The sequence below is a fragment of the Acanthochromis polyacanthus genome, chromosome 15 (assembly GCF_021347895.1).
Source record: "Acanthochromis polyacanthus isolate Apoly-LR-REF ecotype Palm Island chromosome 15, KAUST_Apoly_ChrSc, whole genome shotgun sequence".
NCBI lineage: Eukaryota > Metazoa > Chordata > Actinopteri > Pomacentridae > Acanthochromis > Acanthochromis polyacanthus.
This window is the reverse complement of record NC_067127.1, coordinates 30,442,984-30,458,265: the sequence shown is the minus strand read 5'-3', so window position 1 is coordinate 30,458,265 and position 15,282 is coordinate 30,442,984. Positions and strand designations below refer to the sequence as shown.

At 38.2% G+C, this 15,282-nt stretch overlaps 2 protein-coding genes across 5 annotated transcripts in view; one reads left to right on the top strand and one right to left on the bottom strand.

Annotated features, from left to right (window-relative positions):
- Positions 1-2,018, top strand: part of setd4 (SET domain containing 4) — a 32,294-nt gene extending 30,276 nt beyond the window's left edge. For all 3 annotated transcript variants that reach the window (XM_051959649.1, XM_022222621.2, XM_022222622.2), the window contains 2 exons: positions 861-984; positions 1,056-2,018. In XM_051959649.1, the coding sequence (XP_051815609.1) occupies positions 861-984; positions 1,056-1,238 (307 nt within the window). In that variant the 3' untranslated portion in view covers positions 1,239-2,018. The remainder of the gene's footprint in view (positions 1-860; positions 985-1,055) is intronic.
- Positions 2,019-2,774: 756 nt separating this feature from the next.
- Positions 2,775-14,502, bottom strand: cryzl1 (crystallin, zeta (quinone reductase)-like 1). 2 transcript variants are annotated; one of them, XM_051959660.1, is made up of 13 exons: positions 14,280-14,501; positions 11,843-11,920; positions 10,664-10,736; positions 10,508-10,552; positions 9,549-9,617; positions 7,305-7,438; positions 7,100-7,211; positions 6,896-6,916; positions 6,467-6,565; positions 6,254-6,372; positions 4,349-4,454; positions 4,224-4,269; positions 2,775-3,569 (listed from the first exon to the last, which is right to left on the bottom strand). In XM_051959660.1, exons 1-13 carry the CDS (start codon positions 14,343-14,345, stop codon positions 3,473-3,475), a joined length of 1,065 nt encoding a protein of 354 aa, XP_051815620.1. In that variant the 5' UTR covers positions 14,346-14,501; the 3' UTR covers positions 2,775-3,472. The 2 variants fall into 2 exon arrangements, with proteins under 2 accessions (XP_051815620.1, XP_051815621.1); XM_051959661.1 differs by lacking the exon at positions 6,896-6,916 and having other exon boundaries at positions 14,280-14,502.
- Between the last annotated feature and the right edge of the window lie 780 nt (positions 14,503-15,282).

The following is a 15,282-nucleotide window of genomic DNA, read 5'->3' as shown; positions in this document are numbered from 1 at the left end:
CATGCAGAGGCCTTGTTTACCAACTCACAGCTCTCTGGTATGTCTAGAGGCTGAGAAATAACCACTTAAAGATGCAAAAAACGCTGGCGAGGCTTTTTATAGCCCAAATTCTGATAATTTCAGACCCCCACAACTCAGAAACTATTTGAGCTACAGGCCTACAATTTTGCATAGAAAATACTTTTGTGACTATCTAATGGCATGCAAATTTAGGACTAATTTGAAGATGGTGCAGCAACCACCATCTGGTGAAACCACACGGAATGACCCTACTTTGAATTATGTAAAGTGATTCAGGGAAGATTTTTCCACATTTCAGCAACAATATTCTTGCAAAAATATCACTGGATGTTCTAAAGTTCAGGCACAAGTGCAGTGTTTTTCAAGGGAATTCTGGCCAAGATATTCAAGAGCAAATACAAAGCAGTTACAAAACTACACAGGTCAAACACAATGAAAACGCTAGCAAAAAAACTAATGAAAAGATTATGTTGACAGGCAAATTATTAAAAACAAGTGCATGTTTGTCTTGTACTTGCTATGTTCTATGTCTTTTAGTTTATTCAAACTTTGCTGTTTTTAAATGTGCTTTATAAATAGGTTTCATTGTTATCTGCTTAAAAGTGACGCCGACGTTTTGTCTTCACATTTTTCCAGAAGTAAAAGTTGTTAAATGTATTTTCAGTGTATTTATCAGGGATTTGTCAGTTGATCTAAAGAGAATGCAGTTGAAGCAGTTTTCTGCTGTATGCAATTTAAATCAACTTTTTTTCACCCATAATCAGAGATTATTTAATCTGCTTGTCCAGTATTGTAGGTTCTGACTCAGTGACTGCTTGTGTTTCTGTGTGTATTTTCAGCCACCAGTGGAAGACAGTACTGCTCGGTCAGACGCTGTGTGAAGAAAAAGAACAGTGGATCATTCGAACAGCGAAGATTCTCTGTCAGAGACTTCTACAGGACACATTTAGGGCTTTAGATAAGGTGAGCACACAAACCAAACTGCTTCCCAGTGATTTACCAGATGTCTTGACTGACTTTTTTCTGTTCTTTAGATCTCAAACCTCCTCCAACAGAGCGAGCAGCCAATCAGAGAGCAGCTGGAGGTGGTGATGTCACTGCGGCAGGAGGAGAGGTGCATCCTGGGAAGATGTCTGGAGGCACTGGATGAGCCGCTCAAACAAACTGATGAACTGTTACCGTGCCGACAGGATGCTGATGCTCAACAGATGGACTAATACTGGATGACATCAAATATGGAATCTAAATTTTACTGAAAATGGACTCATGAGGACAGAACTGTGAGGAAACAGCAGAGCAGAGATTCAACTCCTTGAAGAGTCATTTATGTATTTACTGCAGAGATTTGTAGGAGCCATTCAGTATCTGGATATTGAATTTCAAGAAATGATGATGCCTGCAAAACTCCAACACATTTCATGATGGTAGCTGAACTTACGAACTTGTTGCTATTTGGATAGATTCACGTCAGACCACCAAACATTTTCGCTTGAAAAGTGCTTAATACATGAAGCTAAAATTACACAAATATCTTTATAAATATCCACACTTTATGCTACGAAAACTGTAACTTTCCAAAGACAGTAATTTTGAGAAATCTAGTTCCAAGTTAGTCATTAGCCGTTATGCCCTACGATCTCATGACATTTTGTTTTTTCTTGACTCATCGTGTTCGAACTGAAATGGGTAAAAAAGCTTCCAGTTACTCTGCCCCCTCTGCTTGGAATGCCCTCCAATCTAAACTGAAATTGTCAAAATTTGTTTAATTGGAGGCCTTCCGCTCTATTTTAAGATATCGGCAACAGAAATCCTTGTTACTGTAAAAATGACTCCTGTATTGTATTTAATATTTTAATGTTTGTTGTTATTGTTTTGTCTGTTTTTTTAGTTTGACATTTGCTGCTGCCTCTCTTGGCCAGGTCACCCTTGTGAAAGAGGTCTCGATCTCAGTGGGTCTTTTATCTGGTTAAATAAAAATAAATTAGATTTTGTCGTCATTTCATAAATGTTTGAATTCATATTGTTGTTAAAACTAATTAAAAGCACACTAAGATGTTAAGAAAGGTAACTTTGTCAACATACACCTTTAAAACCGATGTTTGGTTTAAAATCTATTGCTGTTTTACAATGTTCATTTGATGGAGGATAAAACAAGTCACATGACCACAGTTTAGTTGTGGGTTACACCTGTGGGACTGGGTCAGATGCAACACGACTGCAGTAGGAAAACGGCAACATTACCAGAGAGGAAGCGATCTGGCCTTAAAAACCCAATTATTCTGCATGGTCTGAGACGCGCACACAGTAATTATTGACCTTTAAATTTTATTTGTTTCATATTTGTTGGCATTATTAAAGTGCTTTTTATGGACAGTTTAATGTGTTGTTGTCGCAAGCTGGCATATTGGACCTGTCTAACAACAGAAAACTAGCTTGAAAGACTTACTCTCAGAATCCGTGTAATTTGAGACACTTTTTGTGAAACGTGTTTGTATCTGAAATGTTTGTATGGCTTTATTTTGTCGGTTGACTGAAGAGAAAATCCATGATAAAAAACATCTATATGATGCGTGGCCTTCATTATATCAGACTGAAGTAGTTTAAAAATGTGCCGGTTGAATCAAAACGCTTGAGAAGAAACTGTTCGAGAAATTTGATTATTTGTGCTGGAGTTAAGGGAGTGCTTGTTCTAATGTGAATAAATTCAAGGACAAACACAAAATATATTTTAAAGAACCTGGATTCGAGTTGTGTTTTTTTTTTTTTAAACAAAATGGGGATTTATTGAGTGATTTTGCAAAAAAATAAAAAAAAATTGTTGAGAAATGACCAGACAGTCGTCTATTAGTATGAAAGTCACCAGGAATTATTACTATGAATGTGGTCAAAAGTTCATATGTGAGGGAAGCTGAAAGTTTCTTACTTCAGTTTAAAATGAAAGCGACCTGAGGGGCTGCACTATGAAGCAGGTTCAACTTATCAGGCTTTTTTTTTTTTTTTAGAGTTAGCCTGCTTAACAAAACCTTAAATCCCAGTCAGATAATAATCGTTCTCTACTTTCTTTTTTTATCCAGGTTTTCTTTCGTGCACTCACAGTAACACGGTGGGATTATTAACACACAGGTCAACAGGTCAGCAGATAAAACTTCAGCTGAGTGTATGAATCTGCGGAAGGGAGACAGTTCTTAGCTGATTTAAATCCCAAACCCTTTAAAGTCGACATGCCTGCCAACTTATTAATCTTGCTTCAGAGTACAGCCCTCGGGTCACATTCATTAGCGACATGAAGAGCTCAAGGTGTGTTTTTCTGTGTTAACACAACATTGGAAGCAGCTGTGATGCTTTTCAGTGCCTCAAACACAGATTAACAAGTAAAAACCATCTGACTGTTCCTCTCCAAAAGAACCGCTGCTGTTGAGCCGCGAGTCTCGGCAGAATGTGATTATTTCAATCAGAGCTGAACGACGGCCTTTTTCTTCGGGTGACGCTGGATTGTCTCCATGGCAACTGTGGCTTCGTAGAGAGGAACCGCTTCCTCCGGCTGAGGTCTGGCAAGACAGAAAGACGAGTTAGATTTCATTAGATTAGACTCCAGTCATCAAGACATCTCTATAAATCTTACTTTGTTCCTGCAGTTTTGGAGAAACAAATGAGAACACATTTGGAATGACTTAAATTCTAGAAAAGAAAAACTAAATTCAAATGTTTTTGTATATTTGTTTTACAATGATGTGTATTTTTCCTAGTTACCTCGGCATTACCAACACTGGAAAATGAAAAAGAAAAATTAGCTTCTCCTCTCTGCCTGCAGTTCAATCGAGAAGTCCCTGAATTTTTGTCACGACTGTTGGTCACAGCTGAATAACTAATGGCTTTTGTGCTTCGCCAAGGAGTGCAGAATTTATTGGGTTTTTACAGAATCTACTTCCTACAAAGTTTATTTTTACCAAATGTTTATGTTACATTTGTCAAAGAGTGATTTTGAGGAAATAATTTTAAACTTTTTGCAAAATAAGTCAAGGATGAGTAGTTAAAGGATGTCAAATTTGAAAATACAATGACTTTTCTGTTTCTACAATTTCTCACTAATATAGTTTGAAAATAGTTTATATACCTTTAAACCAATTATTCGGTTCAGAAATGTAAACCGGGCACTGCATTGATTTAATTTTAGTTGGTTGAGTTTGAAGTATTCTAGTTACCTGAGGACTCCAGTTGACATTTTCTCCACAATATCTTTCAGAATATCTGCAAAAAAGTGTGTTAAGGAATCCTAAAGACCGTAACGAGGACTGCGCATATTTTCAATGACACACTGGGAGGATACGAAGGTATCTTCCCTGCTGGGCCGATGAAGCCGTCCAGACTTCAGGGTTCAGGAAAGAGACGGAGGCGGATTTTAAATGCAGTAATCTGCAATCTGGAGGGTCCAACTGCAAAAAAACACAAAGAAAGACACAGAAAGGAGATAAGGACAGATCAGGTGAATCTTAGCTTACAACAGATTAAAAGAAAATGAAAAGAAACATACTTTAAATTAATGCCTGACAATCAAACAAGCCATGTTAAAGAAAATAAATAATCTACAGAAAAAAATAGCTGCAAGATTCAAATCCTCTGTGAAACCTGAAGTTTTCAGTGTGTTGTGTTGCTGCAGGTGCAGGGAGGTTGTCGTTTTTGGATTTTGCAAACGGTAGCACACAGATAGAGGAAGAAGAGGAAAAAACTGCCTGCAGCCTTCATGTGATGAGTCAGACCAAGTAGGAGGAAGCTGCAGATTCTAACTGGCCACTGAGATGATTTAAAAGAAAGCAGTGGTCGACTGAGGTTTAAAAGAAGTAAAATGGCAGCAACAAGGTATTAGAAATGTTGAGCAGAGCAGATTCAAGCATGTGCCTTATGAAAATTTACTGACAGACTGTACAATATCAGTTAAAGAATCTGTCCAATATGCGTGTTTTTCTACATACAGAGTAACTCTGTCATGTTATTTTCCACATTTGGAGGAATCTGTATAACATCAAAATTTCTACATGTAAAAAAAAAATCTGCAGAATTTTAACAGTACTTGTGCATATTTCCTGTTTTTTTTTTGTACTGATGTCCCTACAGTTTTGCACCATCCTCAGGGAGTAAAAATGATTTTGCCCAATAATAGCCCCAATTGTGCATTTTACCGATTTAACCGAAACATAAACAGAATGAATAACTTTCACAGATCATAATGAAAAAAACGAAAGAAAGCGAGAAAGTAAGAAAAGCACTCAGAGAGCACAGTACTCCGCCAAGGCTGCAAAGTCATTGTATAATTTCCCACAGATAAGTCCCAATAAGTCCGCACCGGTCCATTTGTAGTAGGATCGCAATCATGTGATCGTTAGCAGGCAGCTGACGTAGTGTTCACTTGTTGTCATAGTTACAGTGATGCCGTGCTGCTATCTCGCAATGATAAAACAATCTTTAACAAATCCAGACTATAAGTCGCATCACCGCCAAAAGTGGTGATGTGAAGCATGGTGGTGGCAACATCATGATGCTGCCACCACCATGCTTTGAAACATCATGATGTGAAGCACTGTGGTGGCAACATCATAAAATCTAATCACTTGGTCCTTGCACTTCTGACCTTCCCTGAAAATTTCATTCAAGTCCGTTTTTGAGTAATGCTGCTGACAGACAGGCAAACAGATGGACACCGTACACCAATCGTCACATAACACTGCCACGTTCCTTAGCAGAGTAATTAAATTAGAACAATAGGCCTGAACAAATATTCACCATTAAGCTGACAGGGGAAAGTGCTTTATTGATCTTTCAAAGTATATATTTTAAAAAATATCCCAGGTAGTGAGAGGTTTATCACTTTTAGAGCCACTTTCTGCAACATTTTTTGGCAAAATGTGTCAGTTTTCAACTGAAATCGGGCCCGTTTTCAGAATCTAGTCACTGTAAATGGTTTATTTTGGGCAAGATTTTGAATGAGACACAGAATAAAGTGACATAAATGTGAAATAAGATTATAACGTTAGATATGATGAAGTGTTTTAACAAAACAGCATGGTGTTATTGCCGAAGTAGGAAAGAAGCTGCATGTTAAACCACTGTTTTCAAAACGTTCGACAGGAATTTGAACTTGGACGTGGGACGGAAATTATTTGGATGTCGTCGTTTGGCTTTTTAACTAGAGACGCATATAAAACATTTGTCTCTCACCAGCTAAAGTTAAACTCACTTGCAGGTCTTGATGTGATGTGACCCAATGACCTCCGACTCCCAGAACACTGATGATGTCGTGTTTGTGTGGCAATAATTTCTTCTCCTCGTCCTCCTCCTCTTCCTCCTGCAGACGAACTGCAGGCAGACAGAAATACAAAAATTCGAAATCTAAGAGTTCAAGCAGTAACATCACTTTTATTTTTTTTAATCACATTAAAAGTGCATTTACCTCCAGAGTCTATGACTATATCCACTCCCAGTCCTCCAGTTTCCTCCAAAACCACCGGCAGCAGGTCAGATGAGTTGTTATAAACCGGAATAACTCTGGCTTCATGCACAAAAGCATAAAACAAAGAGTGATACTAGTTCCAAAAACAATTCAAATTTAACGATGTCAATGCAAGGTTTGAAATTTCTACTCGTATTTACATCAAAAATCTCATCACAAGGTCTTCTAAGCTTTACAATATGCAGTTACTTGTAGTTTTAGTTACATATAACGTCCAAAATTCACCATTTACTAATGCCAATATTTAGGTTACAATATTTAATTTAATATAAACACTGTAAAAAGTTGAAGTAAAATTATTCTGGTAGAATCATGCTGGCAAGAAGGCAAACGTGAGTGAGTTGGAAAGTCATTAATAAATGATCTCACCAACTAAAGGTTCCTGAACACCTAAAGGAAAGACGAAGGTGAGGAGAGAAGAAAAGGAGGAAAAGATAAAAGTGGAGCATGAAAAAGTGATAAGAAAAAAGGCAGCAGGACTCACTTGTCTAGATTTTGGACTACATACACTAAACAGGCACTCGTGGCTTTTAAAGGAGAGCTGCAGACACCACAGTTTTGCCATTGACTTACCTACGCTGGGCCTAAGCTGCTCCAGAAATGTGTGTTGTTGTGGCGAATGTGACGTCGTCAGAACCTTCACGCCGTGATAACAAGCCAACTGGATGCACATGAGGCCGAAAGACTTTGGAGCAAGAAGAGATGAGACCGTTAAATGTGCGTACATTTTGAAATTTAATGAATACGTGATGGGACTGCTTTTTTTGTTTTTACATACACTGCCTCCGTCCATCACCAACAGTGTGTGTCCGGGTGCAATGCGAGCGTGAGTGTGAAGAGCAGTGTACGCAGAAAGACCATCACGCAACGCTGCTGCAACACAAACCGAGCTGAGCTTCTCTGGTTTCTGCACTGGAGAAAATACAAACAAATCTTTAAAACTTTGAGTTGGACTAGACTTCATCAGAAGACATTTGGAGACTCCAAAGTCAACTAGAAGAAGGTTCTTTGGTCTGAGGAGGCCAGAATTTAGCTTTTCAGTCATCAAACTAGATGCTATGCTTACTGGACACCAAATGCTGCACGTCATTTCCGCTGTGAAGCATGCTGGTGGCAGCATCATGATGAGAAGCATGGTGGTGGCAGCATCATGATGTGAAGCACGGTGGTGGCAGCATCATGATGTGAAGCACGGTGGTGGCAGCATCATGATGTGAAGCACGGTGGTGGCAGCATCATGATGAGAAGCACGGTGGTGGCAGCATCATGATGTGAAACACGGTGGTGGCAGCATCATGATGAGAAGCACGGTGGTGGCAGCATCATGATGTGAAGCACGGTGGTGGCAGCATCATGATGTGAAGCACGGTGGTGGCAGCATCATGATGAGAAGCACGGTGGTGGCAGCATCATGATGAGAAGCACGGTGGTGGCAGCATCATGATGAGAAGCACGGTGGTGGCAGCATCATGATGAGAAGCACGGTGGTGGCAGCATCATGATGTGAAACACGGTGGTGGCAGCATCATGATGAGAAGCACGGTGTGGCAGCATCATGATGTGAAGCACGGTGGTGGCAGCATCATGATGTGAAGCACGGTGGTGGCAGCATCATGATGTGAAGCATGGTGGTGGCAGCATCATGATGTGAAGCACGGTGGTGGCAGCATCATGATATGAAGCACGGTGATGGCAGCATCATGATGTGAAGCACGGTGGTGGCAGCATCATGATGTGAAGCACGGTGGTGGCAGCATCATGATGTGAAGCATCATGATGTGAAGCACGCTGGTGGCAGCATCATGATGAGAAGCACGGTGGTGGCAGCATCATGATGTGAAGCATGGTGGTGGCAGCATCGTGATGTGAAGCACGGTGGTGGCAGCATCGTGATGTGAAGCACGGTGGTGGCAGCATCGTGATGTGAAGCACGGTGGTGGCAGCATCGTGATGTGAAGCACGGTGGTGGCAGCATCATGATGAGAAGCACGGTGGTGGCAGCATCATGATGTGAAGCACGGTGATGGCAGCATCATGATGTGTAGCACGGTGGTGGCAGCATCATGATGTGAGCACGGTGGTGGCAGCATCATGATGTGTAGCACGGTGGTGGCAGCATCATGATGTGAAGCACGGTGGTGGCAGCATCATGATGAGAAGCACGGTGGTGGCAGCATCATGATGTGAAGCACGGTGGTGGCAGCATCATGATGAGAAGCACGGTGGTGGCAGCATCATGATGTGAAGCACGGTGGTGGCAGCATCATGATGTGAAGCACGGTGGTGGCAGCATCATGATGTGAAGCACGGTGGTGGCAGCATCATGATGTGAAGCACGGTGGTGGCAGCATCATGATGAGAAGCATGGTGATGGCAGCATCATGATGTGGGAATGGGTAAAATAGATCAAGCAAAATAAAACCAAACCCTTGAGGACAAGATCTACTAAATACTGACCTGAAGGGGGTGAATACTTAAGAAATCATTTATTTAGCATTTCTTCATCACATTTCCAATGACGTTATTTTGTATAAATCTCCTTTCATTTTGACATGAAAGAGTATTTTTTGGAAAATTCTTGTCAAAAAAGCCAAGCAATTTCATTATTACTATTTCTAAGTTTGATGCAGCTCTTTTGAGTATAAACCTCATTTAAAGGTGGCATTTTTGGAATGATGCCAGATTCATTTTGTCTGTCTTCTTGTCCAAGTATTCAAATTTAAGTTGGGCAAAAACTTTAGCTGATAGAGATCGATACTTCCTGTGAACTTCAGGTGCTTTTGTTGACTTCTTTGAAACTGGTATACCATATATATGTATTTTTTAAGTATGGTAGACAAAAAAAATATTTCAGAGCAGATGACAACAGTTCGGTCTTTCCCAAAGTTCAGTGTGACATTTCTTCCTGAGCTGAGATTTCACCTAAGACTGTAGAGCAGGGCTTTGTATTATCAAGGAATCAGAAACAAAATGGCAAAAAAAGTTTTCATCTACACTGTGTGTGAGTGTGTTTGAATCTCACCTAAATAGTGTTCGTCGATGTCGACAACATCACAGAGTCCAGAGCAGGTGGAGTCCAGAGGAAGGATACCTGGAGAGGATGGGTGGAGGTAAGATGTGACAAAATACTGCACTGGGTTAGGGCAATATGGACACAATAAATACTGCAACTACACGAAAATTACAAATAGGGCTGCAGCTATACATTATTTTAATAATTGAGTATTCTATCAATTATTCTGGCAATTACTTGAGTAATCAAATTCCACGCTTGGCATGCGCGTCACAGGATCAAAAGTGGAAGTGAGCGCACCGTGCAACAGAAATAACTGTACTTGTGGAACACGGGCAAAACTCTGCGGTATATTGTACATATAGAGTACAGTACAGGTGTATTGCACATATATAGTGTAGTACATATATAGTATAGTACAGCTGTATTGTCCATATATAGTATAGTACAGCTGTATTGTCCATATATAGTATAGTACAGGAGTATTGTACATATATAGCATAGTACAGGAGTACTCTACATATACAGCATAGTACAGGTGTGTTGTACATATATAGTGTAATACATATACAGTATAGTACAGGGGTATTCAATTAAAACTAAAGCCATGGGAACCTCACATGCATGTAGTTGCTGATGCAGAAATCATGTAAGTATGCAATAAAAAAATGTTATACATATGTATTTTTCCTCGAAGAATTTTAGTAATCAAATTAGTTTAATAACTCGAGGAATCGTTTCAGCCCTAGACACAAACATAAATATTTAGAACCACTCATTTTAACTAATTTTATTGATTCAGAAAGTTTCTGTACAAGAAAATGATCAAACAATGTTGAAGATTTTTGTAAAATTTAACATCATTACTTCAAAATACTGTAAGAGCATATCTACTGGAAAATTGTGTCACAGTTAAACAGTCAGAAGAATAACAATGACCCCAAGATTCCTTTAAAAACATTTCCTACCTACGACCTCGTCCTCTGGCTGGAAGAAGGTCACCTTGGGACCAACTGCAGGAATAAAAAAATACAGATTGACTGAAACGTTTGCTGACGGATCTCCATGAAGGCTTTCATTCACTATAATCGCATATTTATTCTGAAATGCAAACTGTGTGCTACCTTGAAGGACAACTCCAGCCACCTCTCTGCCGACGGGAATCAAATCTCTCTGGATCCCAACGTCACTGAGCAGCTAGAAGGGAAACAGAGAGGCAGTCAGATATTTCTCTAGATTATTCGAGTTTAGCTTAAGTCAATTCTTATCTGATGTGAAAGTTAATACTGAGGCAACCTTTTTACTGTATGTAAGAAAACTGACTGTTTTTCCAAACAGTGACGAAAGCTGTACAAGTTTGAAGCATGTCAACTATAGCACACGTAAAAATTGCACTTAAATTGCCTCAAATTATCCACATAAATTACTGCTGCACTGACAATATTTCATTTTGAGTGACTGAAGATGTTCAAGGTTTATTAAGGTGTTTATGCAACAATCTAATAATCAATTAGTAATTTATTACATTGGTTTATTTATCTTGCTTGTCATGTAAAAACTGCTCATTAGAGGGTCTAATAATAGTAAATGTTAACTGAAGGAATTAAATTATGGCAGATTAACAGGATGTGTCCATTATTTCAATTCTTCTAATTTAATTTTGACTCAGCCACTGTGATCTATATCCAGTTATTAAGCAAAACACAGTTTCACGCCATCTTTTGCTCAAAACAAAAATGTTTTGGAAAAACAAAATTGCAAAGTGCTTCACAAAAACTAAAACATATTTCAAATTAGACAAATTCTGAAAATTAACTAAAAACAAATAGAATTCAAAGCATGTAGTTATCAAGATAAAATAGTGAAGCCATGACATTTTATTTTTGTTTTCATTATTTAAGAGATTAAGCTGCAAAATTAACCTAACAAGTGAAAATATAGGGTTTAATATACGTTATGTAATGTTATTTATGGTGTGACTGTACTGGAGCAGTTTGCATATTATGAAATAAAACCCTACAAAAAAGGTATAAAATACTATTTTTCTCAACAATAAGACATATTAAGACTGAGATTTTCACAGAGCCTAATGTAATAATATTTTAGTAGCTAAGACCCTATGGAACAATAAATGACAGACCTTACCCTAACCAACATAAATATTCTGTCCAAGACCCCACAGCATTACTATTCATGGAGACTAAGCTGTTTAATTAGAGCTAAAGTTTTGACCCTACACAAATATGCAAATAGAAAACCCAACCAATCCAGCTGTGGTGTAGTTGATTTCACTGCTTGAGTACCTTGAGGTCCAGCGGGCTCAGTCCACACGCCTTCACCTGGACTCTCACCTGGTGGCTGGTCAACACATCTGGGAGAATCTGGACGCAAAAACAGAGATACAGAGCTTTACAACTGCTTGGTTTAACCAGAGAGACAGTCACAATATAAGGCAAATATGCAGCCAACATACACCAAATATTTCTTTCTGGTGCAATATCAGCACATTCATAGCTGTGAATTATGAATATTTTGTACAAGATATGCACTATATACACTATCATTCAAAAGTTTTACAACAGCCCAATTGCTCTGGTTTCTTATTGGAAATTATGCATGTTTATGTCTCATTGTGCTCTAAAATTAATGCATAGAACAAATAAATAAATGAAGTTAAAAACATAAATCAATTTAGAGACCAAAATGTATTTTAAATGTTTGACTCCTCAAAGTACCACCTTTGTCAGATATAACAGCTGAACACACTCGTGGCATTCTTTCCACAATGGAAATCAAATATTCTTCAAAAAGTTCTTCTCAACTCTGTTGCAGAAGTTCCCATAAATGTGTGGCATTGTAGGTTGATTTTTTTCACACTCTTCTCTCCAGTTCATTCCAAACCAGCTCCATGGGGCTTAGGTCTGGAGACCGTGCTGCCACTCCATGTTTTCAAGCTCAAAATCTTGTTATTTTTTCCTAAGTAGTTCTGGCATAGCTTGGACTTGTTTTGGGTCATTATCTTGCTGTAGGATGAACCCCTGACTAATAGGAACATACCAGAGGGTACTGCATGGTGCTGCAGAATGCTGCGGTAGTCATTTTGGTTCAGGGTTGTACAATTCATTGACCCTGGATCCAGAAAAACAGCCCCAGACCATCACGCTTCCTCCTCCATGTTTGACAGTTTATGTCACACACTGAGGAACCATCCTTTCTCCTACTCGACTTTGTACAAAAATCCTGCGTGATGAATCAAAGACTTGTAATTTTGGTTCATCAGTCCATGATACCTTCTTCCAGTCTTCAGTAGTCCATTGGCGGTGCTTCATGGCCAAGGCAAGCCTCTTTTTCTTATTCTGACGTCTTAGCGATGGCTTTCTTGCTCCAGCTCAACCTGTCAAACCTGCAACTCCAAATCTTCTCTTCACAGTTGAAACTGAGACTTCATACTACGACCACTATTAAGTTGTCCTTGAAGCTGTTGTCCTGTGAGCCACCTGTTGACTCTCAGAAACTTGTCTTCTGATTCTGTTCTGGCTTTGGGTATTCCAGATCTCTTCCTGTCAGAGTTTTCCCCAGTTTTTAAGCCTTTTGATAGTAAAGAAAATTGTACTCACTGACACCTTGACTTTCTTTGCAACTTCTCTGGAGGAAAGATCTACATATTAAAGTGTTTTGATGGTCTGTCTCTCTTCTACTGTTAATTCCCTTTTCCTCTCCATTTTTTTTTAGCAACACAAGACTTTCTGCAGTACAATACTATTCTAATAATGCTCTGCAGGAGGGTTTGATGCCATGGTGTGTCAAACACTACTTTTATGAAGACAGAGCAGGTTGAAAGTAATCAAGAAAAGTTGTGACACCTGTAGGATTTGGTAGCACCAACTTTCAAGGCTTGATCAACCTCCATTGCTGTAGAACAGCTTAAAGTTGTGAACCTACTTCTTGTTCCCTGAAAAAGGCCTCTTTGTATAACTCTGAAATTCACATTATTTTTCAGTATCGGGTAACCTTATCTCTTTTTTAAACTTCGGGCAGTTCACCATATACCTTTGTACCATTTCAAGCCATTTATTGGAATTGAAATACTTGAATTTCAATTAAAAAATGGAAAAATTGGGGTGTTCTTTTGATTGGTAGTTTAATTATTTTACTACTTATGATTAAATCTGTGCAATATTTAGCCTCTATGAGTATGTATATCATGAAAGGATTTGTGCAATGCCATTGATTTGTGAAGTATTGTTTTTTCCATCCAGAGGAACTTGGGCAATCTGAACTAGTATTTATGTATATTTTGATTTATTTATAATTTTTCTGCTGATATTCCTTAAATATTGGCATATTCTCTTTTGCTGTGGGATTAATAAAGGCTTATATTATCTTATATTAGTACAATTACATAATAATGCAAAAGACAATAATGTAATGTATAGATTATGAATGCATTTGTCACTTTCTTGCTCGAAATTGTGACCAAAAACAGCAAAACGCTGTTGCTATGTCTCAGTCTAATACATCTCCTAAATCAATTGTTGATTTTACTATAAAAATAAAGGTAAACAGTGATTATTTTGAATTCACTGTGAATTATTTCTGAGAAACAGCAGGTTGAATTCAGAAGAATAACAATGACGCAGTTTCTTACGTGCAGATTAATCCTGCACGTTAAATTTATTCTCTCTGAACTGAAGATGTGGTGCCATTAAATGTGGTATAGTTTGACCAGAAGACACTCACCGTTTCCTGAATAATGAACTTGGGTTCAGCATCAGTGGCACCGGCTCGACAGAACAAACCCTTCATCCTGCTGCTCCGTTAATTCGCCCAGAAGATTTAAAAATATTTAAATAACTGATAATAATCCTGTTCATACATTAACTGTATCTCTTACAGAGGGAACCAGACTGCTAGTTTTCAATTTGTGCTAGCTTGAATCAGCTGACCGCTGCTTCTTCTTCTGCTGCTTCTATTAGCGGCCAGTAAACAACTGAATGTGCAGCAGCGACACCTGCTGGACGGACAGGAGACTGACAAAAATTTAAATTAACTGTATTTAATCTGTATCTTAAAATGTGGCTAATGGGCTAATGTTAGAGGAAATATTCAGATATTTTACTTAATAATAACATTATTTATTTGGCACTTTTAAAATCAAGGCTTTACAAAATGTTCTGAAAGACGATGTAAAAGCAGGATACACTGAACATCAAGTCAATGTTTTTTATGTCACATTTTAAACATCGATAATGGAACTAAATTGTTTTCCAGTAGAGAAATGAGAGTCGACACTGCATTTGTAGTAATTTTGAATAAAAATTCAAGGTTAAGATAATGCATGGTTTAATTAATGCAACTTACTAATTATATACATTAACAACATTATACACAACACAAATTGACTTGACAAATTCAAATATTATGATTAAAAACATGGAATGCTATGTATGATACAAATTCATGTTTTCTGTTTATATGTTTTACTTCTAGTTATTCTAAAATGTTTTCAGATTAAACAGTTGTTTTTACATAATGTGTCACTGAATTTGAATGTCTTATGCATTGTGGTCTTCTAGAGCAGTAATCTCAACCCTAATCTTCATAATTCATTTTATTTTTTTCTGTTTTTGCCCCCCAAAAATGAATGTATAACTTATAATTATGCATTTTTTTCTCTTGTTTAAATTGTAAAGTAATTAAAAAGTTATTGATACGTCAATAATTCAACTAAATTTGTCTACAG

Coding starts and splice junctions, on each gene's coding strand:
- cryzl1 (XM_051959660.1), bottom strand. CDS start 14,345: ATGAAGGGTTTGTTCTGTCGAGCCGGTGCCACTGATGCTGAACCCAAG. Junction 11,921..14,279: donor AGTTCATTATTCAGGAAACG/GTGAGTGTCTTC, acceptor TTTTGCGTCCAG/ATTCTCCCAGATGTGTTGAC. Junction 6,566..6,895: donor TGTTCAGGAACCTTTAGTTG/GTGAGATCATTT, acceptor TTGTGCATGAAG/CCAGAGTTATTCCGGTTTAT.